Source organism: Talpa occidentalis, unplaced genomic scaffold, assembly GCF_014898055.3.
Source record: "Talpa occidentalis isolate TD23 unplaced genomic scaffold, MPIMG_talOcc4v2.1 talOcc4.2, whole genome shotgun sequence".
In the NCBI taxonomy this organism is placed as follows: Eukaryota; Metazoa; Chordata; class Mammalia; order Eulipotyphla; family Talpidae; genus Talpa; species Talpa occidentalis.
Genome location: NW_023602073.1, coordinates 22,376,846 through 22,403,900, shown reverse-complemented (window position 1 = coordinate 22,403,900; position 27,055 = coordinate 22,376,846). Strand labels below are relative to the sequence as shown.

The 27,055-nt window shown below is 41.9% G+C and overlaps 1 protein-coding gene across 1 annotated transcript in view; it reads left to right on the top strand.

Annotated features, from left to right (window-relative positions):
• GMDS (GDP-mannose 4,6-dehydratase) overlaps positions 1-27,055 on the top strand; it is a 544,099-nt gene that overhangs the window by 247,640 nt on the left and 269,404 nt on the right. Inside the window, exon 7 of the mRNA XM_054698418.1 lies at positions 9,566-9,693. Coding sequence (XP_054554393.1) covers positions 9,566-9,693 — 128 coding nt within the window. The remainder of the gene's footprint in view (positions 1-9,565; positions 9,694-27,055) is intronic.

Genomic DNA, 27,055 nt, shown 5'->3' with positions numbered 1-27,055 from the left:
TGGATGAAGTACTTGGGTAATGGGAAAGAATTTTTGTTAGAGAAATTTCAGTTACCTGAAATATTATTTGCATCCCAAGAAGGACAATTTACATTTATTTCTATGAATGCATGCACACGCACTGCTGTGGCTGTGTGTGCACATGCAAACATTAACAAACCGCCACATGCTTGGAGCTACCTGGAGTTAGTATGATCAGGAATTGTTGTGATTGAAGGGCCACGAGGAAACACACATTCGTAGAAGCAGTCGTTTAGTTGGATGTGCTAGGAGAATTGTCCTTAGCGGGACTCACTATGCCTCCCTTCAGGCTTCTTCCCTCCATTCCCACTGCATAAGATTCCAATGTTGCACCTTGTTTTTAAAAAATTCTCTATTGATGAAATGCATGATAGTCAAGATTGTGATTTCACAAGTGATCTCATTCTTTAATTTCATGAAGTGTGCATCATGCTTGTCTGGAAGCTAATGCTCATTCAAGTGCATGTTTCGCAAATTCTGTCAGTTCTCCTTTTCCATCATTTTTGTTTTAGAAGACATTTGACCTCAGGATTATTATGTCGGTAGACTTTATATAGTATAAAGTTTACACTAACGAGGAATGTGTCCTTATATGTACACGCACACACGTTGGTGTTAGCATTGGACATCAGAGCGAAGTCAGGAAATTGGAAATTTGGCTTTAGCTGAGTACCTGGACCACCTTCTGTGAGCTGGTGCTGGATGGTCTCATAGTAGGGCTTGATCATCTGCCCTCACAGGAAGTGAGGCCCTGTGGAAAGGGAAAGAACCACAAAGATACGATATGTCTGTGGCTCGGCATTTCATAGAAAAGCATAGACTGCCTGGTATGTGAAAAAAATCGTTACTGATAATTATTATTGAGCCAGAGAAATAGTGTGACCACTTTTGGTTTGTAGGAATATTTTTATATGCATATGTTCATTGTACAGACAAGTCCATCTAAACATAAAAATCACATTGTTCTGAATGTCTAATTTGAAAATAAAAATAAATAGGTACGGGGTGGCACAGTTTTTCACATTGCATCCAGATGTGCAGAGCAAATAAGCTTATTTCTCTAAATCTGTCTTCATCTTCCTGTCAGCTCCCTCCCACTGGTAGGTAGGGGCTGTCAGGGATACCGAGGTGCAGCCACCTTTTTCACTTGGTGTGATGTGCTGACTTGAATAGCCCTTTAGGGAATGTCTGGCCTCTTTAATTAAAAGTCTCAGTTTGGGGTTTTGTTGGCAGAGTGGAAAAGCTGAAGTCATTCATGTGGGAATTGGGCAGGGGGTGAAGGGTCATGGGGGTTGATATCTCCTGATTTCCATCAGAAACAAACACCAAACCTCCCAGGAGGAAATCACCCTTCTCAAAGTTGACCTCTAGTGCCCAGTGCATTAAGATTAGTAAATATGAACTCATGATGTCACCAGACAAATAAGGAAACACACCAGTATCCATCCAAGTGAGCAGAAATGACAGTCATCCCCTGTGAAGTTTCAATATTGGCACTGTCAAATTTAGAATACCAAAATATGAAGATAAGGTTAGATAATGAATGATCAATTAAAAAATAAGTTACAATAGGATATAAAAGTGCCCAGGCAATTTATGTAAGAACCAAAACACTATTAATTTTTTAACCATGGCTAAAAATATAAACAGCTGGATGAAAATAAGGTGGACCTAAGGAAGTTACCAGAATATTGTAGAGAACAACAAAGTGATAAAAATCATTTAAAGAAAAGGAAATGAAGAGAATGGAAGGTAAAATGAAATGGTCCAGCATTCTTTCCCAGAAGGAAGGAAATGAAGTGAAGAAGAGGGACTATTTGAAGGGATGGCTGCTGAGAAGTGATAGAAGACTCTCAGATCCAGAAGTGCCACATGCAGTCACATGCAGTCGGCAGTAAACTGTATCAGATACATGGAATGAAAACTCCAGGATGCCAAAGACAAAGATACCCTCTTTAAAGTTGTGAGAGGAGGAAAAGAAACCCTACCAAGGAATTGCCATGTGGGAGCACACTTCTCAGTAGCCAAACATAGAGACCAGAAGGCAGTGGAAGAGGACCTTCAGCATGCTCAGAGAGAATGATTTTCAATCTAGAATTAGATAACTAGCAAAACTATCCTCCAATCACAAGCAAGAGCATTTCATTTCTCTACATGAACAGAACTTCTAAAGAATGTATTTTAAGAGGAAAGGAAATTATGCCAAAAGGAAAGATAAGAAAGGAAATTGTTAAATACAGAAATCTACACAGCATTTCCATTCCTGAATTATAAATAGATGTGTCTTCTCTCTAGAAAGAGAACTGGGAACTGTTCAGATTAACAGAGGCAAGGTTGCAGTTAAAACAGAGGAAACTTTACCTTTAAATTAATCTTTTCCTATCAAAGAGTTTTTGTGACTATTATGCTTATACAAGATACAGAATTACCTTTATTTTTTTTATTTTTTTAATTTTTTTTTGTTTATTTATACATGCACTGGGTACAGTCAGAAGCGTGGGAGGGTGAGAGAATTCACCAGAACCAGAGTAGGCAGAAGGACGGAAGTACACTGCTGAGGGGAGCAGCTGGCAGCAGGAGAGGTCTGCGCGCCATGTGGGACCCTCCTCCGGTGGCCAGGGAGCAGCCGGGGATCGAACCGGCGCTACAGAGGCCGTGGGCAGCTTCGCAACCCAGTGCTCAACCGCTGCGCTACCGGGGAGGCCCCAGAATTACCTTTAAATTGATAATAAAATCATGGCATAAAGCTAGCTTCAAGTTTTATCACATTCTCAAGTATTTCTAATCCTTGGTCCTTAGATGAGGATGTCCACATCCTCATCCTGTCTGTATTTGGGGAAATGGTCTTTTATAGATGTAATTAGAATAAGGAGCTTAAGACAAAGAACTCATCCTGGACAACAAGGGTAAACCTGAATCCAGTGTCAAGTGTTCTTACAAGGAGCTGAAGAGACAAACTTGCAGGCACACAGATGTGAAGATGGAGACAGAGGTTGGAGTGACACTGCTCTAGAACCTGGGAAAGCCAGAAGCACTGGATGCAGAAAGAGGCAGAGAAGGTGCTGCTCCCCTAGACCTCCCAGAAGGAATGCAGCCCTGTTGAAGTTCAGAAGTCAGGCCTCCAGGACTGTGAGAGAAACAAGTTCAGTCATTTGCAGCCATGCAGTCACTTGTGATGGCAGCCACAGGAAATTCATCCAGCCCTTAACTGTTTAGATGTCTGCTTTTCTCAGAAAGAACAAATTTGATTAAAAAATGTCAGTGTCTCCTAGAACGTAGTGGGGATGCCAGTTTTTCTATGAGTGCTACCTTGCCTTGTTTCTCTTCAAGGTGGCCCTGGTCATATGGGACACAGATGCAGTTTGACCTCATGTGAACAAGGGGGCAGCTGGCATCCTCAGCCTGCTGGTCTCAGCCACAGAGTTGCTGGTCCGAGCTCTTCCCCTGCCTGATTGCCTAGGAGATGGTGCTAGCCCTAGGCCTAGCTCTTTGTGGTGTCTGTCAGCTGCTGATAAAAGTCAGAGGCTTCTCTTTCTATCAGCTCTGGAGTGAGGCATTCTCATTCCTGCCTGGTTCATCGTATGTGCAGTCCTTGACCAAGGTGGTCTTACCTCCAAGCCTCAACTTCAGGGCATCCTCTCCACCATCTCCGGACCACTTGGAGTCACCTGCCAGCCCACTGGCTCTCATTGCTCTCCACCTTGGGAGAGCCTCATGTCACTGCTTCATGAATCTTGCTGCAGCTGCCCCAGCTCAGTGTGAATGAGCATTCAGGCTCTCTCTGGCATGAAATAGGGCACAGGTGCCACCTCACAATGATTTCTTCTCTCTTCTGGCCTTATCTCATTCCAAAGAGGCTAGATTGAAACATGGAAGTCTCATTTTACCCACCTCTACTCATGCTTTTGTCCAGTCTAGAAAGAGAGAGCTGAGGGCCTCCCCGGTGGTGCAGTGGTTGAGCGCTGGGCTGCGATGCTGCCCGCAGCCTCTGCAGCACCGGTTCAATCCCTGTCTGCCGGCAAGGGTCCCACATGGCACACAGACCTCTCCTACCGCACCCGCTGCTCCCCTCAGCAGTGTACTTCATCAGTCTGTCTGTTCTGCTCCCCACTCTGGCTCTGGTGAATTCTCTCACCACCCCCCCACTTCTGACTGTACCCAGCGCTTGTATAAATAAATAAACAAACAAACAAACAAATAAATAAATAAATCTTTAAAAAAAAAAAGAAAGAAAGAAAGAGAGAGCTGGGAAGCTCCCTTCCTTCTCAAAGGTCCTTTTCACAAGAACCACAAGCCATTTAGCTGCCCATCAGGACCTAAGGGGACACCCCTGTATGGGACAGTTTGCATTGTGAATACACAGATTTTGATGCATTTAATTTATTTAGAAAGGTGCTTTTCCATGAAGTCTTGCTTGCAAAGCATGCAGACTTATGATTAGGATTCTACAATCCTACTTTGAATAGTGGGAATGGATAATAACTAATTTTTTTTTTTTTGACTATCTGATGGAGCCCTTCACATCTTTTCTCAGCTTTGGGCTAATTCTGAAGGTCATATAAAGAGAAATGCAAAAGAAAAAGGCCTAACTTGAAAAAATATTTATCACAATAAGAATATCTAAGAGAGAAAAGATGTGTAACTAATAGAAATGCCTTATGTTGACACAGTATTCTATGGTCCGTCAGTTCTAGTGTCTCATTTGATCCTTATTGTGGATTATTGTCCCATTTAAAAGATACAGCAACTGAGAAACTAGAACACATGTTTATGATAACACTGATAAAGTAACAGAACTCAGAACTAAGAATACTCCCATTATTCTCCCTGGTCTTATCTTGGATATTAAAGCTGATACCTGCTGCCAGGTCTTCCCACACAGAGCCCTCAGCAACCACGCCAGGCTGTCCCAGGAATCCCCCTTAGCTGGGCACTTGTGGGAGAATCAACTTTGAATTTCAGTAGATAAAAATAATGTTTTATCAAGCATATCGTGGTGTTTTTTGATATGGCATTTTTTCTTGTTTGCTTTATTGCTGAAACAGAAATTGTGCTCTTTTTGTTCTATCAGTGCTAGGCAAACTCCTAATTTCAATCTGAGCGAATATCTGATCAAAAACCCTTTTTGTTGCTTCAAATTGCATGAGTTTATCTTTTTTGATTGTTGATTAATATTCCATTATGTATATGTACCACATCTTTTTGATCCAGTCATCTATTTTTGGGCATTTTGGTTGTTTCCATAGGTTAGCTATTATAAATAGTGCTGCTATAAACAGAGGGGTGCAGGTGCCCTTTGCAGCAACATGGATGGAGCTGGAAGGGATCATGCTCAGAGAAATAAGCCAGAAAGAAAAAGAAAAATACCGAATGGTCTCACTCATAGCAGGAATTTAGAAAACCTAAATAAGGGAGGGGCGGAGGAAGGAGTAGGATCAAAACAAGGAGGGTGGGAATTGTATGGGGACTATACCCAAGATGAAAATGCATACATTGTGCAAAAATGAAAAATGATGTAAAAAATGTATAAAATAAAAAATGAATTTAAAAAATCCTTCTTGTTGTTCTCTTCCTTATGATTATACATTTATGTGACTACTGTCTATTTGAAAAAAGTTACCGACAACCATTGAAGAATTTTTTTTTTTTTTTATGTTTCCATGTGTTTATCCATGTGTATGACTTTGGCTGGGGCTTTTTATTTAGATCTGTTCTCAAATCTCAGACTTTCAAAATCAGCAATTTCAGAGATGTAGTAACAGATGAAATAAGAAGACTGGAAATCTGGGCTTTTCATTGAGGCTTAATTATAGATACCATTAACATTTTCATAAAATAGTTATAATCATCACTAACATTTATCAACAACTTGCTAAGCAGATTACTAGATTTTCTCACTGAAGCATCTAACCCTGTTTTCTCTCTGTGAGTGTACCCTGTGAATTGGCATGACAAATATTACTATACTGGTAGTTACCAGTGGAGACTGTAACTTCAGAATTGTTCAATGTTTTGTGCAAGATGACATAGCCAATAACTAACAGAGCTGGCCTCAAATCAGCTAATATTTTCAATTCTTGCACTCCTTGCTAGGCAAGGCCTTCCAGTTTAAGGCTCTTAGAAGTCAATCGTGTATTTAAAATGTTTGTGGGGGTTCAATTATCCACATGTGTTACAATGTACAGCCACTGAAGGCATCTCTCTGGGCAGGTGGGTGAGAGCAGCCAGAGGGGGAACAGTTGAGACAGGCAGGTTCAGCCTTTCCTCCTGACCACCTCTCCACCTGCACATTTGGGATGGTTGTGCAAAGGGACCTCTAAGGTGTAGGTTGTTGTCTATGATGATGATATAGTTTCATCCTAAGAACAGCAGTCTGTGGATAGAACTAAAAATGAAGTGAGCAAATTCTTGAGGAATCATTTAAACCTCTGCTAAGAATTAACTTGTGCAGCATACATTAGCTCTAATAACATTTAAAATTAATCCGAAAATGAAATTAAGAAATCAGTTCCATTTACAATAATACTTACAGTAAAGTGGATAAAGGGCTTAGGGACAGATTTAACTCAAAAGAGGGCAGAAGGTTCTCTCTGCATGCTATAAAATGTTGCTGAAAGAAATACAAAAATAAAAACAAAAAACTAAATGAATGAAAAGACACCCGGTATTCATGAATTAGAGGATGCCATATTGTAAAGGAGGAGACGTTCTTCAGATTGACCCATACAGATTGAGCATAATCCCAATCAAAATCAGTGTTGGCTTTTTTTGCAGAAATTAACAAGCCGATGCTAAAATTCATGTGGCAATTCAAGGTCCTATAAATAGCTAAAACAATCTTTTAAAAGAACAAAGTCGGAAGACACACACTTCCTAACTTTAAAACTTAGCATAAAGTTGCTATCATCAAGGGCATGCTGTACGTTGATAAGGATGGATATTAGATGGAGCACATTTATGGTGAATTGATTTTCATTAAAAGATGCCAAGATGATTCACAGCGGGAGAGGTAACCTTTTCAACAAATAGTGTCAGATAACTGTGTATCCACGTGGAAATGAATAAAGCTGAACCCGTTCGTCACGACATAAAAATGGATCAAAGATGTAAATGTAAGAGCAAATTGCATAAAATTCATTAAAAAATAGGACAAAAGCTTCATGACCTTGGGCTTGGCAAAGTCCTCATGGATATGACACTAAAAACTCATACTGGGCCTCCCTGGTGGCGCAGGGGTTAAAGTCTAAATGTTACTTTGACCGCTGAGCTCTATGTATCCTGCTCTCACTGTGCTACTGGGAGGAGGGGCTGCTTCTCCTCCAGATGCCCTGCTCAGTGTTTGCTGTTCAATTAACACCGGTTGAAAGAATAAACTGTAATCAGGCTGGGGCCTTCCATTTGGAAGATACAGTGCTCCCAGTGGACTCCTGAAATTTGTTTACTGGCAAAGAGCACAATCTTGGCACCTCCAATATCTAGTGGATGTTGAGATGATACTAGAGCCCTCACACTGAAATAGACATCACCCAACCTTAATTATGAATTTAAATTATCAGATGTCCATAGAATGTAAAAGCCAGCCTGTTGATCATAGATCTAGAAGAATAGCACCTAATAAATATTTCTTCAATTTGAAAGCCCCCCCCCTTTTTTTTTAAAGAACTCTGTGTGTTTCATAAACTGCTGTGGGAAGTTGGAACTTTGGCTTTCTTAATGTACTCTGTGAATTACTCAGAAAAACAGAATCGATTTCTGCAGAAGTGCTATTGTGATTTTTAATGAGATGGCGTTAGTGTAAATGTGTATACTGAATTTGTGTGGTAAGTGAATCTCGTATATGTTTGAACTTGTGCTGGACCATATTCTTGCCAAAATTTAGAAAATCTATTTAGAAAAATTTCCCTTATTCCTGTGCCAGTTTCTCTGGAAGCCAAAGGCTTTTGTCATAACATTGCCTCCCTGTTTCATCTGCAGAAGAACAAAGTTAAAGTCACTGAAATGTGATAAATTAGGATAGCAATCTACCTAAACTGTATGAAACCATTACTGACTAACTCATATGGTGTCCACCTTGAGAACTTGGTATTATATGGCGTTTGGTGATAACCCTACCAGTTCATAGGGACTTGGGTAGAATAGTTTCCAAAGTGTCTTTTACTTTTGTCCTTGTCTGCAGTCTTTTAAAGTAGATAGAGTGGAGAGGTAAACCAGTGCACCCATTTTGGAAAGCAATCTGGATTTATCTTTAAAAATATGGAAATTATAGTATGACCCAGCAGTCCTACTCTTGGGCATCTATCTGAAGAATATGAAGCCATAACTCCAACAAAATCATCTGCCCTGTGGCATTTGCCACAACAATATTTGCAATAGCAGGGAGGCAATGGAAGTGCCCACAGATGGAGAAAAGGATCTAGAAGATGTCTGTCCACACTGTGGAGTATTATTCAGCCATAAGGAAAGATGAAGTGTTGTCACTTACAACAAAATATAAGGAGCTTGAAGGAATTACATGTATTGTAGTAAAGAAGTGAAAATGACAAAGGCAAAAATATTGGACGTTTTCTTAGCAGAAGTTTGCACAAAGCAAAATATGTAGAAAAGCAAGCTGACGCTAATAAGCTAAGTTAGACTTCTGAGGTGAAGAGGGAGGGGGGAGGCAGAAAGGTCAAGGGGTGTAAAGGAGGGTGAGGAATGGTGGGGGGGAGAAAAAGAAAAAATGCCAGCAATCACAGCTAAAAGGATACAATGTAAATAAGTAAAGTAAGAAGCTTCCATTTAAGACCAGAGAACATTCAAACAGTTCACCACTTTCTTCAATTTATGGCACCTTTCAGCTAGTCATTTCAGCATACTTCTTCCAAATTCAGGAGGAATTAAGGGAAAACACTTGAATGAAGTTGAAACGTGTCATGCAATGGGTGCAGTGCGAGGAGCTTTTGCCTCAAACTGTGTGATAATTTATAATTGGATGCTTGTGCAGGTTTCTAAATAAGACAATCCTTTATTGGCAACCCTAACGCTTTTCTTGTTTGTTTTCTTTAACTAGTTAAACCCTGTTAGCTAAGTTCCTCTCCCTCCCTCTCCCCAGATATCTTTATTAATAGGAATACATGATGTTTATGTTCTAAAAAAAAAAAAAAAAAGCAGGGTGGTCTTAGATGTCTGTCTTCCATTCTGGCATTTCCCTTCATACAAGCCTTTTGAATTTTCTGCTTAGAAACTGGCATTCCGATAGCTTTTCTTTGGCCTAATGCCTGGCTTGCATATTACAGCCGCCGGTTAGGAAGGTTAAGATGTCCACCAAAGAAAAATGTTTGTTATGAAAGTAGAGCTGACGTGACACATAGAATTAGAGCTTCTTAACTTGTCTAAATGACAGTTAATGATCTTTTTCTTTTTTCTTCACTTTTACTATTCTTTTAAAGGGGAAGAGCAAAGGAGAATGAAAAAAATGCCCAGAGGCTGAAAGTGGGATTGGTTCACCAAACTGTTAAATGTCAAATGTACTCCACTGATAATACATCTCTTTGTCTCTTTTTAGGAGCTAATTTTGTTACTCGAAAAATTAGCCGGTCAGTAGCTAAGATTTACCTTGGACAACTGGAATGTTTCAGTTTGGGAAATCTGGATGCCAAACGAGATTGGGGCCATGCCAAGGACTATGTCGAGGTAGGAACTGACTCATTAGATTCTTGAAAATACCTGTATGTTGGTGTTTGAAATGCCGGGCCTCTTGAACAAAAGCGTGACCTGGAGGTGGTAGCGAGGAACGTTTGCTAATGCAGGTCGGCCCCAGCCCGGGCTGCTTTCTGTCTGAGACTTGTTGGTTCAGCAATGCACGTGGATCACACTGGATGTTACTCAAATGAGTTCATCTTTCAGAAATGTTCTTTCAACTTTTTAAAAAAACAAAGGTGGCCATCAATGATTTTTATGATGGATAAACAAATACTTCAATGGTATTCTTTACTTCTCAGGTTTCCTTCTCCTCCCCACTTTTTTTTTTGCCTTTTCCCTCCTCCCCACCCCCACCCAGCACACATAAACTAAACATGAAAGAACATTTTTGGTATAAGGTACCAGTTCTCATATCATCAAGAAATGTGACTTAATTTTCAATTGGTATACTCAAAGACCTTCAGGTTTATGTTATCCCACTAAATCATCTAAGAGTCATATTACCTAAGAGTAATATTACCTAATATTACTAATATTACCTAAATTACCTAAGAGTAATATTATGGTGCTTTTGATTTCTGCTGTTTTCGAGTCTGGGGAGTATGGTACTGTACTTTCTACAGCATGACTTCGCTCACCAACAAGCGTTGTCTGTGAGGGAAAGAGAGAAAAGTTAATAACGATGCTACTGCTCAATAACTGGTATAGTTAAAGGAAATTCAGATTCCGCTCTTGGGCTTTATATACATAATGAATTTTGGTTTTGGCGACATGTGTTAGTTACTTAGATAAATGTGTGCAATTTCTCTAAACAACTTTTCTATCTGACTTTGCCCTGATTTGTCTGCTTTTATCACGCATGGTGGCACGTTGTTGACATTGTCTTTTGCCCTGGAGCTCAATGCCTTGTTTCGGTGCTGGCAGATTTCCTGTGCTGGTGAGACTATTTCTGTCTTTCATGATTCCTCTCTGGGAAACCGGATCTGCCTTCCTAGTTCATTGATGTGATTCAAAAGAAACTTGAACATTTGCAAAAGAAAGCAAACAAGTAGTTTACTTGCTAACACAGAGCTTAGCTGCAGCACACTGTTTTTGTTTCTGACAGTGAAAAATGTCGTGTACTTGATTCATATCACACTGATTTACATAATACACGTTTATATTATAAACCAAATGGTTTTAAATTTTGAACAGTACAACTTTCATATCATTTAAATTTGTTTGCTGAGTTTTAATTACAAAGAAGAATTTTTATAGCTTTAGTCCTTGAGTAAGTTGTAAGGATGTTACGTGAAAAAATATTTAAGGGTGCACTCTCAGAAATTTTAAGGAAGTGAGAGAAAGATGTTAGCTGGAGAAGCAGAAACTTTCTTTTGTCTAACCTATGTGAAAAAAAGAAATTAAACTCCCTCCAAAAATGAGGCCAGCTTTGTGAACTGTGTTTTCAGTAATGCTTTGGTGTATAGCCCTCCAGCTCTCTCTGTATACTTAAAGCTAAATAGAAGGCTATAAAGGTATTACTCTTTAGCCAGGTTCTTTTTCTACAAAGTTAGGAACCAAACAGATCAAATTTCGTTCTATTTTATTATTATATTTTTGCACTGAGGTAAAAAAGTTTGCACTGGACTTAGATTTTGATAGTGAGGGAAATAGTATGTCAAGATGTTAATAATACTTATTATGGGTTCTGTTTATTTTCTTTTTTACACATCTACATTTTCCATATATTGAAATGAGTATGCATAAACTTTTGAATCAGGGAAAAAATAAATGACATTTTAAAAATAGACCAAAAATTCCAACAAAAACACAAGAGATCATTAAATAAGTATGTCAGTAAAGAGAAAATCTTTGGGGAGCTCAGTGGGTCTTGACAGAGAACTCTGCCATCAGCTCCCTCCCGGAATGCCACAGCTTGCCCAGTTCCTGGGTGTAGCTGGCTGTGTCTATCTTGGCACTGAAGGAGCCATGTTTGTATTTGTTTAAAATGAAAGTATTTTATAAACTTGTGGCTCGAAGACTTCATAAAGGTCTTCTCAAAGGATGTCAGTTTGAAGATCGCTTGACAAGATGGTGTCAGAACAGGGTACCCAGAAGCCAGAATAACCATGCCAGGTAACATACCTGGCCTTTTAGTAAGAATGTAAAATTTTTCAGATTCCATAGAGAGAGACCACATACAAAGTCGAGTCACCCTAACTGGCATTGCAGACCTGATTTGCCCTACTACGGAGTGGGCTTTGCAGTTCAGGATTCCCCTGGAGTTGGGACAGTAACACAGGTTGATGATGTAAGATGCCATTTATAGCTCTATTTCATGTGTTCTAAAATAAGTCTAAATTTCTGGACTTCTAGAAGCAAGCATGTCATTATTAAGTAAGAATTCATAGTTCGCTATCACCACTTTTAGAAATATTACCACCCCTTGCATTTCAAAATATATTAAAATGAGATTACTTCACAGACTTATGACTAAGAGTAGATGTTGCCAAAATCAAATTTCATAGTCATAAGAATGAGAAAAGAGGCATTGTTTGTTTAAAGCACATCTGCACCCCGGTGCTTATAATCAGCTTTGAGCATAAAGAAGCCTTGACATGCACGGAGCAAGCAGTCAAAACAGCACCTCTTCACACATGTCTTGATGGCATAACCCCTCTCGTTTATATATAGACACATCATGTTGGTAAATCCTCAGATTAAGAGACTTGCACTGTATTACTTTGCATGAATTTTACAGTGAAGAGTAGAGAGCACTGGATGGAGTCAGGTAGGTGCTCTCAGCTGTCAGTGACTTTGCCCCCCACCCTTAGACAGGACCTTATATCTCAGTTTACCCATCTGCAAAAAGGACATAATGACAACCCTGTAAAAAATTAGCATTAATGTGCTGTAAATATATGATTAGAATCTACCTCTGTCTTGTAAACATTTTTGCAGCAATTTATACAAAGCCATTTCCTGTTGCTGATTCAGGCTCATTAACATCCATTTATAGTCTTGTTTCCTAGATCAAAATGACTTAAAAGTTATCTAAGTGAGTAAGAGGCATTTCAGCTTGAAGTGAATGGTAAAACTATTAAGTTATATTGTACTTCAGAATAAACAAGTCATACACAACCCTAACTTTTTAAAATATTTTACTATAAACATTTCTAAACATGCAGAATTATAGAATGAATTTTACCGTGAACTCTCATAGATCCGAGACCCAGATTCTACAATTATTGTTGCATTTTGAGCAAAAGATATTACTGTTTAAAAATTGCTGCAGTGCTAGTAGTTCAGAGCTACAAATACTCAACTCACACAAACACGGGCTATCAAAATTTTACATTTCATTTAGGTTAGATCCGTGGGCAATTCGAAGGTTTTAAATCTTATCATCTTCCTTAATACCACATGACCGGTCCCTTGTTCTCACGCATAGCTCCCTCCATATCCACTAAAGCCACTCCAGTGTTCCTGAGAACACACTGGGGGCTGTGTATCACATTCAAGCTGACTGAGCAGTGTGTGAAAACTCAAAGGAGAGACCCCTATCCTGCCCGGGGGTGGGAGGCCCTGCTCCTTCGGCATATCTTCCTGGACCACTCACCATGGTCTTTGTTCTAGTTGCTGTAAGTGACAGTCCTCCCAACTTTGTCCAAAGCCACAGATGCCTTTAGACTAGAGTGCCCCAAAGTTAAACAGATGTGTCCTTAGCATTGGTCTGACTTCTGAAAACTTAGGATACATAAATGTGCACAGGGCCTGCTAAGAGGAATGGCTGCCCAAACCTACTCATCCTCGCCACTCTTTCATGAAAAGTAAGTATTAACATCTAGCACCATGGAGTGGGCAAGTGTTGCCATGTTTAAATAAGTTAATGGTAAGTGTGGTTGACGGGATCCCACTGTGGGCCTGTCTTTGATAGCGAGGACACAGCTGTAGCTATAAAATAATGAGAGATTGGGTCACTGGTAAGGATGGGGCCAGAGTCAGTGTGGTTTTGTTACATTTTTGCCCCTCGTGCATGAGGGCCCTTGCTCTTGGGATTTGTGAGCAATAGCAAGTGACCTGAGTCTGCACTCTATCCAGGACTTAGCAAAAAAAGAATATTTTTAAAAAAATATCATAATGCTTTACTGGCAATAGCTGACCCTACAGATGTTTCTGAAGAGATCTGGTCCAAAGAGTTCTGGTCCAGGGGGTTTTCCAATTGCTAGGGGAGTCTTACTGAATTTTACTGAGTCTTACTATTACATTCCCATATGCTCCCTCCCTCCTTCCCTGTTTTCTTTCCCTCCCTTCCTTACAGATCATTAACAAAAAGCTGCTTTTGAAAATATGATTGCCAAATCTTGTACACATGTATGCTAGAAATTTGACTGAGGACTTTGTATGCCTCATCTGACATAATATACACAACAATCCTGAGAAGTGGAGTGCATGTCTCATTTGATGGAGCTGAGGGTCAGGGAGTGGAGGAGACATGCTCACTCAGAGCCGCAGCCAGTACAGGTGAAGGATGCCAGAGCTCCAGCCCAGGCTGGGCCCCCACACCAGGCTCATCAGCACTAATCTGTGTCTCATTGACGGGACAGAGACATTAGCAGCGCTTTGGGTAACTTTTCATGTCCAGGGAGAGAGAAACTTGAGTTTCTCTCCTTTTCCTGCCGTTGAAGGGGAAGAGAAGTATTGGGGAGATGTGCGTGTGACTGGTGCCGCTATGAGATCCGTGAATACATTATATTGTCCACATTGGGCAGAGACGCGAGGGGTGTGTTTGGGCAAAATGGGTGATTAAGTGCCAGTCGTCTCTGTCCACTGGCTTCTGAGTGAGTTAACCTTCATTACAGCTTTCGGTTCTCAGTGGATTAGACCTGGGGCAGCTGGGAGGCTCTGGAGGAGGAGACTGTTGATGGCGCTGGGGAGAATTGACCCCCACTTCCCCAGCCATCCTTCTCCGTCCTACCCTGCTGCTACATCCTGTGTCATTTCATACAAATCTGGAAGGAGAAGAGGCCCCAAAAACTTTCTGGGATTTTATTTGAGAGAAAGTTTGCTTGTTGCAACATCACCATCAACTAACTGTTTTTATCTTTTACCTTTCTCTTATTTGGGAGACTTGCTGGGTCTCTTCTTGTGTGTGAGTCCTCTAAAGTGTCTGTCATGGTCTGTCAGCCTCACTTAACATGAGCACAGACAGTCCCTTTTGCCATGTCGCCTCTGACCAGGTCTTGGTTGTTGGGGTGACAGGATAAGTAGAGGCCAGGCCTCCAAGCTCTATTTGCCACTGCTCCATTTCCACTGTCATTGTAGTAAACCAAGCTCACACCATCCAGAATTCACATCCGTCGATTTTTCATCCACAGGCAATTCGGAAACATGAAAGCAGGTCCATTTTTAGATCATCTTCTCAATCAGATTTTAAAACCATAGACGTGAGGGGTGGGAAGATACCTAATTTGATCCTGTGACTGGCACCGAGCCTTTGGTGGTGGCTGGGGTGGTGAGGTGTAGGCACACCTCAAGGCGTGGAATGTATCCTCCAAACTTGTCAATTATCATCAACCAGGGGCAAATGAACCAAATTTCATTTAAAGGGTAATATGTATGTACCATTGAGCATCTGAGATTAAATTGGAAAATGAGGTCTTGGCCAACGAGCATGTTGTGTTGTGTGTGGAGAGAGGGTGTAAGTGAACACAGTGCGGAGTTGGATACTCAGTAGGTATTGTGCCTGTGGGAATGGATTATGAAACTGTGAATCCATTTACCTGCTAATGGGTAGTAATTAACCACATTAAGGCAGGCGCGGGGCCTCCACCCTGGACTCACTCCCCAGGTGCTCAGTGTCATCAGACCCTGTGGTTGGTGAAATGACTGCATGTGCCTGAGAAGTCACCATTCTAGTCCTGAGATTAAAAGTCCTGGGAAAAAAACATTTTTCTTGCACTGAGATTAGGTGCTGATTCACTGCCACTTCAGGTGTGTCAGGAGTTGCCTTTAGCCTCTCCTTCTGCCCCTCTGGGGCTGCCCACTTCCTTCCAAGGCTCCTCCTGGGCCACTCATTCCTCCTCTGGTCTCTTCTCCCTGTCTCTCTGGTCTCCCACTTCATATCTGTCTCCCAAACAAAACCTGCCTGTTTAATTCTAGTAGCAAGACTGTTGATGTCATACAGATGTAATCACCTCGTGAAATATGACATCATCGAAATTGAATGATAATTTCACCTATAAAAGCTTTATATATCTTTAATTAAATGCTTCATTTTTATACTAATGCTCCCTGGAAAAGACAGAAAGTGTCTGCCATTAAGGCAGTCTTGTTTTCCTGTGCTCTATGCCCACAGTCACCCGTAAATTCAACCCTTCCTCTGCCTGTCCCTGTACCTCTCCAAGCTAAGAGTTCATCAAAATTCTCATTTTTCAACTCAGTTTAAAGTACTAGCTGGCTTTATCTGACTTCTCGTGCTTTACTGCATGGGAGTCATTTACTACAACGTTGTGTCTTGTCCCCATGGCCCTGCTCCATGACTTTCCAGCCCCCGAGGGCTCCTTGCTGCTGTCTTTGGGGCCCAGGCTCCAGGTTCCCAGACTTGGCCATAGACCATTTAATATAAGCTTGTGTTAATTTTTCCTCCCTGCCCAAAGCCACAAAGGAAAAATGGTTTTCAAATAGAATGTTCCCTAAGAAAAGGACTCACAGCTCATTTCCCATTCCCGTTTACTCTAGAAAGCACCTCTTCTGTTTATTCTCTCTGCCATGGCACTAGAGCAGCAAAGTCAGAGAGGGCCCTTCTCTTTTGTGCTTGGGTAAAGGAGAAAGTCGAACCCCTCTATGGGTGTTGGGTCATCTACACTTGTCAGATCTGTTCTTCTGTTCTTCTTTTTCCTACCTGTTGACTTTGATGAAGCTGAGAGACCTGAGGCTTTCTCAGACAGTGAGTGCTGGACACAGAGCAGAGGCCGTCTGTGCCCCCCATGTTCCCCATGCACCTCCCTCAGGAGAAGCCATGCTTTGGACTCTTGTTTGCCACTGATGGTGTGCAGGAGCATGATGTTTGACTCTTGGACTTGCTGATTAAATGGCTTTCAGCAGGTTATTGACTTGTGCCAGGTCCTTTAGGCCTATGTAGTTCAAGAATATTCAGAAAAACACAATATCCTCTTGGGACCAAGTCATTCAGGTACATGTGCTCCACGTGGATGAATTCGGGGTACCATTTTCATGTCAGATAAGAAAAATATAAGCCCAGGTAATCCACAAGTGCACTTTTCCAGAGGCAAAATGATCTCAAGGCACAGGAGGAACCCCTTGTGAAATTGTGTGTGCGTTGTTGATTTGAGCCTCATTTATAAGGTCCTAATGAAAGAGAAGTAATGACTCTTTCATGTCACCCCCCCCAGAAACATGCAAAATGTTGGAGATCATTTTTGCTATTTTTCGTCCTATTCTCAAGAGAATGGTTGGACTCAAATCATTACTGTTGACTCAATCCTGCAGAAATGAAGTCGGCTGAGCTCTCTGAGAACAAGATCACTCCTTCCCAAACAGACTCCAAAATATCTTGTGTCCATCTCTTGCAAGGAAGCTCCTGGGAGACCTGGCTCTTATTCCTCATTAGTGTGACTCTACCTATAATGCCTAGGACAGAGCAGATGCACAAGAAACATTTGAGCTGAATGGAATCTTCTAGCTGACCATATCTTTATAAAAAATATAAAAATGAACATATATATGATATGCATTTTATGCCTCCTACTATTAAAAGACCATTTGCCATACTTAGCATAAGACATTTCCCATGGAGCGGGAAATCTTACCACATTTAGGTTTGAGTTGTGATTGATTTATTTGATTCTAACAAAATATTTTCAAGCAATTCTCTCTCTTGTTGCATGCAGACCATAAAGGAAAGTGGAATAGTGCCCATATGTTCTCACACTGCTAAGGTCCCCAACCCTCTTTAGATTCTATTATTAGACTTGATTCCTATTTTTAAAAAGTGAATATCTGAGCAGATGGAAAGACTAGAAAGAAAGAATGAAATACTGGTTCTGATTGACAAAACGAAATGTTAAAAATCACAAAAGCAGTCATGTTCTCTAAGGCCAAAGCCCCCCACCCAGACACCTTACTGTGTGGGCCTCAATTTCCTCGCCACATCCAAGAGTTCCATTTGATAGAAAGAGGATAAGTCTGTTGTCTCAGAAAACTTTTCACTCTTGTGTTCCTTCCTCCATATCTAACCTGCCTCCCAGCCTGAGCTCCCCACCCCCAACAACGCAGGGATACACATGCGAACTCCTAAGTGCATGCACACACATGCACACACATAGCAGGTGACTTTCTAATAATAGGACTTTGCTTTCAAAACATGTAAAATGTTTAAAGAGTCTTATTTGGGGCTATTTGAGAGTAGCTGTAGAAAATCTGTGCCAGCGGTACAGTAAGAAGAAAAGAGAAACACTCCGCAGTGTCTTCCCCCAACTGCACCAGTGCGTAATTTCATTTCCTCCCGCCACACGTTACCCACATGGTCACCGCCCAGATCCCAGTTCCCAGGCCCGTCCTCCAGGTCTGAGTCACAAAGCATTGGTGTGCTTCAGCCCTGAGGGCAGTGGTGTGTGGGTGCCTGGGCGGAGCCTCGGGCTGGCGGGCTGCATTCCAGGAAGGTGACCGTGGCCTGCCTCTTGGCCATTCTGGAACCTGGGCCACACAATCCAACCACTCATCCTGGTGTGGGTGTGGCAGCTGTCCCTCCCTCCCCCTCAGAGCTGAGGGCTCCCTGCTTTCATGCATTTTTTTTCTTATAGTGTGTCTTTTAGGTCAAGAATTACTTGATGATTTTTACTGGATCTTAAGTTTCAAGTTCAAACACAAAATACAAAGAGCTTCCACCAGACCTTTTTTTCCCCACGAAACCCCTGGAGGTTATCCTCTTGTATTTGTGGAGTGCTTTATCATTTACATTGTTGGATGTGATTCTCGCAACAAATCTCAGACCCTGGGTAGGAGAGCAGGAATTATTATTTGCATTTTCCATGTGATATAGCTGCTTTGCTTGTTCTGCTTCCAGCCTGTTGAGTCTTCCTTCGGAGACAGAGCTCCTCATTCTGGGTGGATTCTCATCTAATCATTCTTGTGAGATTTCAAAGACACTTTTTCACTAACTTCAAATATTGACCAGCTTCCATATCCTACCTGTCACCAGGAATTACAAATAAACTAGCATTTTTTCCACTGGCTTTCTAGACTCTTTCACCCCGTGAAACAAAGAACCCAAATATGAGAAATCAAGTTAGAAGACTGTGAAATATTTAAAGAGGCCAGGTCATATATTCTAAATAGGAGACTTCCTCTGCTGTAAGTGTTAATTTAATAGTTGTACAATCATATAATTTGAAGAAGATATCAACTCTGTACAGGAAATACAGGTTTAACAGAAATCATTTCATTTGATCCTTATCTTCAAAAAAACTGAAGTAAGTTTTAAAAAGTGGCTTCAGTGGTTTGGATTCCATTACCTTTTGTCAGTGGCAGCTGAAAGCTTCGTTGTAGTTAACTATCTGCCGCAGCCTTTGGAAAGGCACAGCATCACGACTGCTGGGCCAAATGAGTCATCTATTAAAATTATCCCTAATGAATTACCCGTTTGCTTGTTTAATTGCGCATGATATAGGGCTCTGGGACGTTAGAAGTCTACCAAGCTCAAAGAAATTACCTTGGCTTAGTTAAGTATTCCAGTAAGCCCTTCCTAAGTCCCTGTAACTGACATTCTCTCTCCCTCTTCTCTCCCTCTCCCCCTCCCTGCGTCTGCTGCCTTCCTCTTACCTCCCTTTTTCTCTCTCCCTCCTGCCCTCTCTCTTCCTCTCTCTTCTGCCTTCCCTCACCCCTTCCCCTCAGTTTTGCTCCTTCCCCTTTCCTCACACTTTCCTTTCTCCTCCTCTCTCAGCTGTTGGATGCTGGTGGACAATATCAAAAATCTTACTTAAGAATCACCCATGCGCTGAGTGCTAACCATGGGCTCTGTCCCATGAAGCCCTCAAGTGTGGTGACCATGAGTGCTCTGTCACCTCTTATTGAGCCACAGACCCCATGAGCCCCACATTCAACTGTGAAGAGGTGGCTCCTGGCTTCCTCTCTTCCTTTACAACTGTGTTCTTCATATAGAATGGAACAGCAAACACATCAGGATAATCCAGGGCAGCGGTAGATTAAAAACCATAATTATCTTGATTGATTTCGTATTAAAAATATTTAATGACAGTTTTTACGCCAGCAGGAATATTAAGATCTTTGGGTACACTGGGTGGGACTGCTGACTGGTTCAGCCCCTATGGAAAGACAGTATGGAGCTTTCTCAAAATACTAAAAATACATCTACCATAGGATCTAGCAATTCCACTCCTACGTATCTACCCCCAAAATGCAAAACCGCTTATTTGAAGGGATAGGTACACTCCTGTGTGCATCTCCTCTATCTTGTAGCCCCTTGTTCACACCCCCGAGAGCCCCTGCCTTCATTCTGAGTTGGTGGGCCATCTTCTCACATACATACAACTCTGTGTCTGCCTACCCTTTTTTTTAAAAAAAAAAAATATATATATATATATTATTTATTTATTTATACAAGAACTGGGAAACAGGCCAGATGCGTGGGAGGTGAGAGGATTCACCAGAGACAGAGTAGGGAACAGAACAGGCAGACTGACAAAATACACTGCTGAGGGGAGTAGCGAGTGAGACAGGAGAGGTCTGCCGCACCATGTGGGACCCTTGCCGGCTGGCTGAGATTGAACCGGCGCTGCAGAGGCTGCAGACAGCTTCACAGCGCTACACTCAACCACTTGCGCCACCACCCTGCCCACCCTTTTGACCCCCTCTGTAGCCTCCAGAGCCCTTTAGAGTACCTGGAACAGAGCGAGACTCAGTGTAAGGTTATTGAATGAAACAGGGAATACATGTCATTTCAGATTAGCTTCCTCATTGGTTCATTTAATTTAAAAACGGAACTAACTTATGCAGCATCCTCTCTAGCCCCTTCACCCAGCCGGTAAAGCAGGTCATTATTCTAGATGGTCCCAGCCTAGAGACAAAATGGTGTAGGGGAACTCCAGTGTCCTGTGGCATTTCTGTTGTGGCTTCTTCAGGTCACATGTCCACCAAGACACTGAAAGATGTTTTTGGCCATAGCTGTGAGACTGGTCCTCAGGGCAGGAGGAAGAACACTCAGCAAGTCACTGAGAGCTACTGGGAGTTACTTTTTCCCTCCAGCCATCCAGGGGATATAAAGTCACCCCTCACTGAATCACTGGCCATTCTTTCTCTCACCACCTCAGGGTACCAGCAGCTCCAGTCAGCCTGTGCAGTGCCCCTAAGTCAGGGAAGAGGCACCTGGAATCACCAGGTGACCAGTCCTGGTGAAACTGTGCAAACCTGGTGAATGTCACAGCTCTGGGTCCTCACCCATGTGCTTATAATGGCAAGACACTGCTCAAACAGGGCTTATTTATGAGTGCAATATTGGGAGAGATAAAAAGGAGTTTCTAAGGCCACAAATGGCAATCTCTCCTACTCCAGAGTGTCCACAGGGTCCAGAAATCCAAACTGAAAGCTGCTCATGAAGGATGGGTTGTCACTCTAATAAGAGCTTGTTGCTGGTGGCACACAGAAAAGCAGTGGACCAGGACCCAACTCTCAGTGGCAGCTGAAGGTCATCAGAGGGGGCGCTGCTGAGGTAGCAACACAGCAGCAGCCCAGAGGCCTGGCAGGAAGCACAGGAGGCAACGGCAACAGGAGACAGCGGTAGAGGTGGTGCTGGCACAGGCCAGTCAGCAGGCAGTGCCAAGGATCAGGCAGTGGTGGACAGCTCTTAGGAGTGCTAGGCACAGGCCAGCACCACCAGTCAGCAGCTGGTTTAGGAAGTTCAGAAGCGAAGCTCTTCCCATGGGAGAATCACAGGGGAGTGTCGGAGGTCTGATTCTCAAGTGAGCGTGTCTGAATCCATGTGCTCTCCTGCCTATTTTGGTTTTCAGGGAGCATGGTTTTCAAGCCTGATTGATGCATTTCAAAACCCAGACCCCACCAGTGTGTGTCTGAGACCTGACCTGTGCTGAGTCAGCCGTCTCTGCTGCACCAACACACGACAGGGAGCCACCTAGCATCTCACACCATCATTGGGTTGTGGAGCCATGATCCATGGCCACACTGTTCAGTAGAGATGGTCATGAAGCCAAGACTTTAGTTTCCCAGATTCTCCAGGTGAAGAAGACAAGAGAATGGTGTGTGAAAGATGCATGCCTTGTCCAAACGCATGTTTGCAAGAGGCCAAACTCTACTGGCCCAGGGAGAAGGGACTGAAGGGGCCCCTGCTGAGCTGTCCGCCCAGCCTCACCCTGGGGAGCTTGTGTCCGGTGAACTTCTTGTGACCGTGACAACCACATTCAGTTGGGAGCTTGAGAGGCCAGAGCGCAGACTGTACTAACTCCAGACTCTGCATCTTAGGTTCACGTTCTTAAAGTAAAAGTTTTTATGATACTTCATTAGGTGCTTAGCCTCACACAAAGCCTGTGCTGCCAGCCTCCAGATGCTGCAGCAGCTCTTACTATGGAACTGCGAATGGCCTTCCTTCCCATTTTATCTGTGGTAGAGGTCGGCCATGCCCCTCACAGCCACTGCTGTCCTTCCCCCCACATCCACATGCTGGTGTAGATGGGGAACCCAGTACAAAACACTGCTGGTCTTATTTACATAAATCGCCCTGTTGGCTTCCCGTTGTACCCTATCTGCATTTTTGAGTTTGACCTATTGGTGCTTTTTTTGGTTTTATAAAGAAAAAAAGTGCTTCCCTCAGCAGAACCATCTGGCTCTGCTTCCTGTTCCTCAGCAGCTCCGTGTGTATCCGTGCCAGGCCGGCCTGTGGTTTGCTGAGCAGAGCTGTTACACTGGTGGTCTCAGAACTCAGAGGGAGTGATGGAAAAGTCACACCAAGGACCTCTTTCAAGTCTAAAATTTCCTAAGGTGGAAAGAAATGCATATCATTGTCATTTTTGACATAGCATCATATTTTTTCTATAACTAGGGTATATAATCTTTTTAAGAGAATGATACCTTTCTATTCTTTAAAGAAACCAGTTTGCTTCAAAAGTGTCTTTTAGGTAGTTTGGTGACTGAAAATATAAAGAGACAAGCTTACAAAGTACTGACAGTGACTAGTTTTCCATAAAGGGTAAAATAGCAATTGACAGTGAAGGATCAATTTACCGATAAATAGTTAACAGTAAGCACATTCTGTTCAGTGCCTGTTTTGTGTGACAGAGGTAAGGTGACTGCTTCTGAAAGGCTATTTGTAATACTGCTTTGACCTTCTAGTGTGCCCTTGGAGATCAGCTGGGCACTGGATATGTTTCCACAGAGGTCTGTGTATAAAGATGAGAAATTCTGAATTTTTATGTCATGACATTCCACCAATTTTGAAAATTCTCTGATCAAGTGTGCATTTATTTTCCTTTGTCTGAAACGCTTCTTTTTAATGTGACATTTTTATTTTCAGAAACAAAACACATCAAGGTTTTTAAGAATGAAGGTTTTTGTCTGTCTGTCTGTCTCTCTGTCTGCCTTCTCCCTCACCCCTTCCCTCCCCTTCTCTACTTTTTCCTACCTTCCTCCCTCCCTTCCTTCCCTCCGCAGATGCAAGGTATGGAGAGAAGAAAAGCCCTCTGGTATTTTTTCTCTTTCTTTTCATAGGTAGCATGTTTATTATCAGTACATTTGCCAAATTTTACCACATAAGGTAAGATAAATTTAAAGTGCTTATTAACCTAATGCTTAGCAGTCAGGAAGAATTTTTAAAAAAGAGGTATATGAAATAAAGAAAAGAGGTATATGAAAAAAAGAGGTATATGAAATAAAGAAATACAATTATTTCTTTAGTGACCTCTTAGTGATTAGCAATGATACATACTATTGTAAAATTATGGATCTGATTCTCCCCCCCAAATTGGAAAAAGTTTAAAAAATATAACCTCAGACTTACTATTTTTGATGAAGGGTTTTGAGACCTTGAGAGAGACCTTGAGAGAAATTCCACACCAGGGGATTCCATGATTTGAGGGGCTTCCCCCACTGACTTTGTCTGTGGTCTCTCGAAGACCTTGCTGAGCTGGATGCGGCTGGAGGGTGTGTGGAGTTGAAGGGAAGGCTCATTTTTAATTTTAAGAGGAAGAGAAAAAGTTAAAAATTGAGGCTAATAAAAGTTAATGAAGAACATTTAAAGCCTTTAATGGTTCAATTTATGTTGCAAGTCAGCCTGGTTAATGCTATTATTACATGTGTGGCTGCATCCTCTCTCTGCTATAATTCTTTCCCCTTGAAAATGAGCCGGAGGCAACACTGAAGACACATCACATGCTCGTGATTTCTGTGTTGGTTTAAAAAAAAATAAAATAAAAAAACTCCACAATTTTTCAAATAGAGGAAAGAATCAGCACAAGGAAATTAAAATATTAAGGTTGGGGGTTGGATTTTTCCCTGGTATGACAGATTACTGAATAAAACAGTTATCAGTAAAATGACCATTTCTAACTGTCTCTTTGTGCTTAGAAATTTATTTTGGGATGGGAAACATTCCCCAAACCCAGAGGGTACACTTAATATGCCAGTTTTCATTTGAGAAGAATTACTTTTCAGTTGTAGGTGTTTTGGGATGTAGCCTGACTCAACATCCAGTATTAATGGTCCGAGGATAGAACAGCTGAGCTTTCTGACTGGCCTTCTTTGGGAGACATTAGCTTGTCTCTGGAGACAGCTTCCCTGGCTCTGGTTACTCAAATCAGTATGTAGAGAAAGATTATTAATCTTGGATGGCCCTGTCTATTACCCAGATCAAATATATGGTGTGTGTGGCTGTTTTCTGTGTCAGAGATGAACTAGACCCTCGCTATATCCCTGACCGCCGAGATCCGGCTCTGGGGACACATCCCGCACCAGACCACCTTGAAAGAGGGCCTGAGTCAGAGGGAGGAAGAAGTCAGTAAGGTCAACTTCACACAGACACTAGACACAACTACAAATAGTCACAGATGGTGTAGAACAATTCTAGGTAGTGGTGGACGCAGTGAGCGTTGCTGTGATAAAATTAATCATGGCCCTTTTCTAGAGCTACCAGTGATTCTTTTTTCCTAAGGCATGATACCATTTTTTCTGTAGCGAATTTTTGAAGCTAATGCTCAGCTCACCCAGAGAAATTCCTCCGTCGTCTGTTTCCATAAGCGGTTTTAATTTAATATACATGTGTGTATATGCTTGGGGGTGCACCTCTAAATGGGGGGTGAAATCGTGCATCTACCTTCCTACTCTTTTCTCAGGCTGAAGGCTTTGTGTTGGGAGGACAGTGACTGTCTGGCCTGACACAAGAGCCCGGGCAGAGGGGACATGCATCCTTCCTGCGCTGTCGGGTCCCCAGCCTTGTGCTGCTTCTTCCCTGCTGAGGAGCTGCAGGCAGATCCCTTGACCACTCTGAATTTCAGTTTTCTCATCTTCAAAGAGAGACACGACAGTCCTAGGTAACCTGGGATCCACTGTCTGAGACTAGGATTCTGATGCATTAAACACTTTTTCATGAAGGTCTTATTTATTTATCATTTAGCACCCAATTTTCATTGCTTTTACTGGCTCAGAGTATGGCTTCATGTCTTGACATTGTGAAATCTCTCAGTTAAAGGAATCACTTCTATAGCCCAATGTCTTCTTTTCAAAAAATTTCCATCAGTTATCTTGGATTAAATTAAGCTAACATTTATTTCTCATTAATACCAGAATTAAAGATACTGAAGAACATTACTACACATTAGAAATATAATTCAAGCCACCCCTGGGAATCATATAATTTTAAGTTTTCTAGGAGCTATATTTAAAAATGTAAAAAATAACAGGGTGAAATTAATTTTTATAAGATTTGTATTAACCCAACATATCACCAAAATATCATTTAAACTTGTAAAACATCCAAAGCATTATCGAGGCATCACACCTTCTTTCTTTTCTTGGCATTAAATCTTTACAGTGTGGTGTGTCTTTTACACTTACGGCACATCTCCACTCGAATAGCCACATTTCAAGTCACATTTCAACTAAGCCCTAGTGCAGTGAAAAGCACCTTGGAGCTCTGTATACAGTTGCCCTCAGTATCCACAAGGATTGGTTTCAGGACCCATAGGAGTACTTTAAGTCATCCCTGAGATTACTTGCGGTGCTGAGTATGATGCCAATACTATGCCCAAGTGGGTGGATCCCATGGATACGGAGACTGACGGTACTCGTACATTTAATGCTTGCTTTCTTATACACAGAGCTGCATAAAACCAGCACTCTTACCATGGTAATGGAAGGCTGAAGATGGACGTCCGTGGAGGAAACAAAACTCTGGACGCCTTATGATCAATGTCACTGTTTTTAATAAGTAATTCTAGTTTTTCCCTGTGGTGCTTATGTGACTTCACAGCCAGCAGCCCTCCTCCCTAGTCCCACTGAGTAGCTGACCACAGCCAGGCAGTGTCTGCGTGCTTAGAGGGCAAGTGGAAGGAGGTTCTCTTCCCAGGTATTTGCCAGAGTGAGAGCTTTCGGGGGTGCTGGGAGTGACTGCTGCCAGCACTACACACAGGTGGATGATTTGAACCTTCAGAAATACAGCTTGCTCTTGGGTAAAAAGAGCCACAAAGAATCAAGTGATACTGGCTGTCCTCCAGGTAAATGGAAAGTAGCTCAGCTTCAGAGCAAAATCCTTTTACAATCCAGAAAATTCCCAAATGTTTAAGTAAAAAACCTTAGAACACAGGTAGCTGTTGACAAGAACAGAGAGTCTGTCTTTGAGTCTCTGATTTCACTAGCAATTCACTGCAACTATGTTCTTTCCAACAGAGGTAGGCGGAATCCCAACTATTAGTGAGAATGTTGGACCGACTTCATTTACTTCCCTTACATGCTTTAACTTCAGACTGAGAATCCATGTAATTTTGGAGTACATTTTAACTGCCTGCTGTATGCTTTGTCCCACTTAATTTTGAAGATGGCCAAATTTCACTAGTCACAAAAGTCTTTGTTTGAAAAGAACATCACAGTCTGTGGTGTTCTGTTCTTAGGGGCAGCACTGCAAATAAATAGACACTTAGAACTTCACTAATGTCATCACTGTCCTGAGTTTTCAGATGAATTCATCACATCCTTTTCATTTACATAGCATCTTTTCTCTAAGAATTTCAATCCATTCTTTCACCAAGTCGATTGAATGTGCCTAATTACAGGAACACTGGGGCTAAAAAAAGCTTCAGGGTCAACCCAAAGTTGGGACAAACCTAGTGTTTTA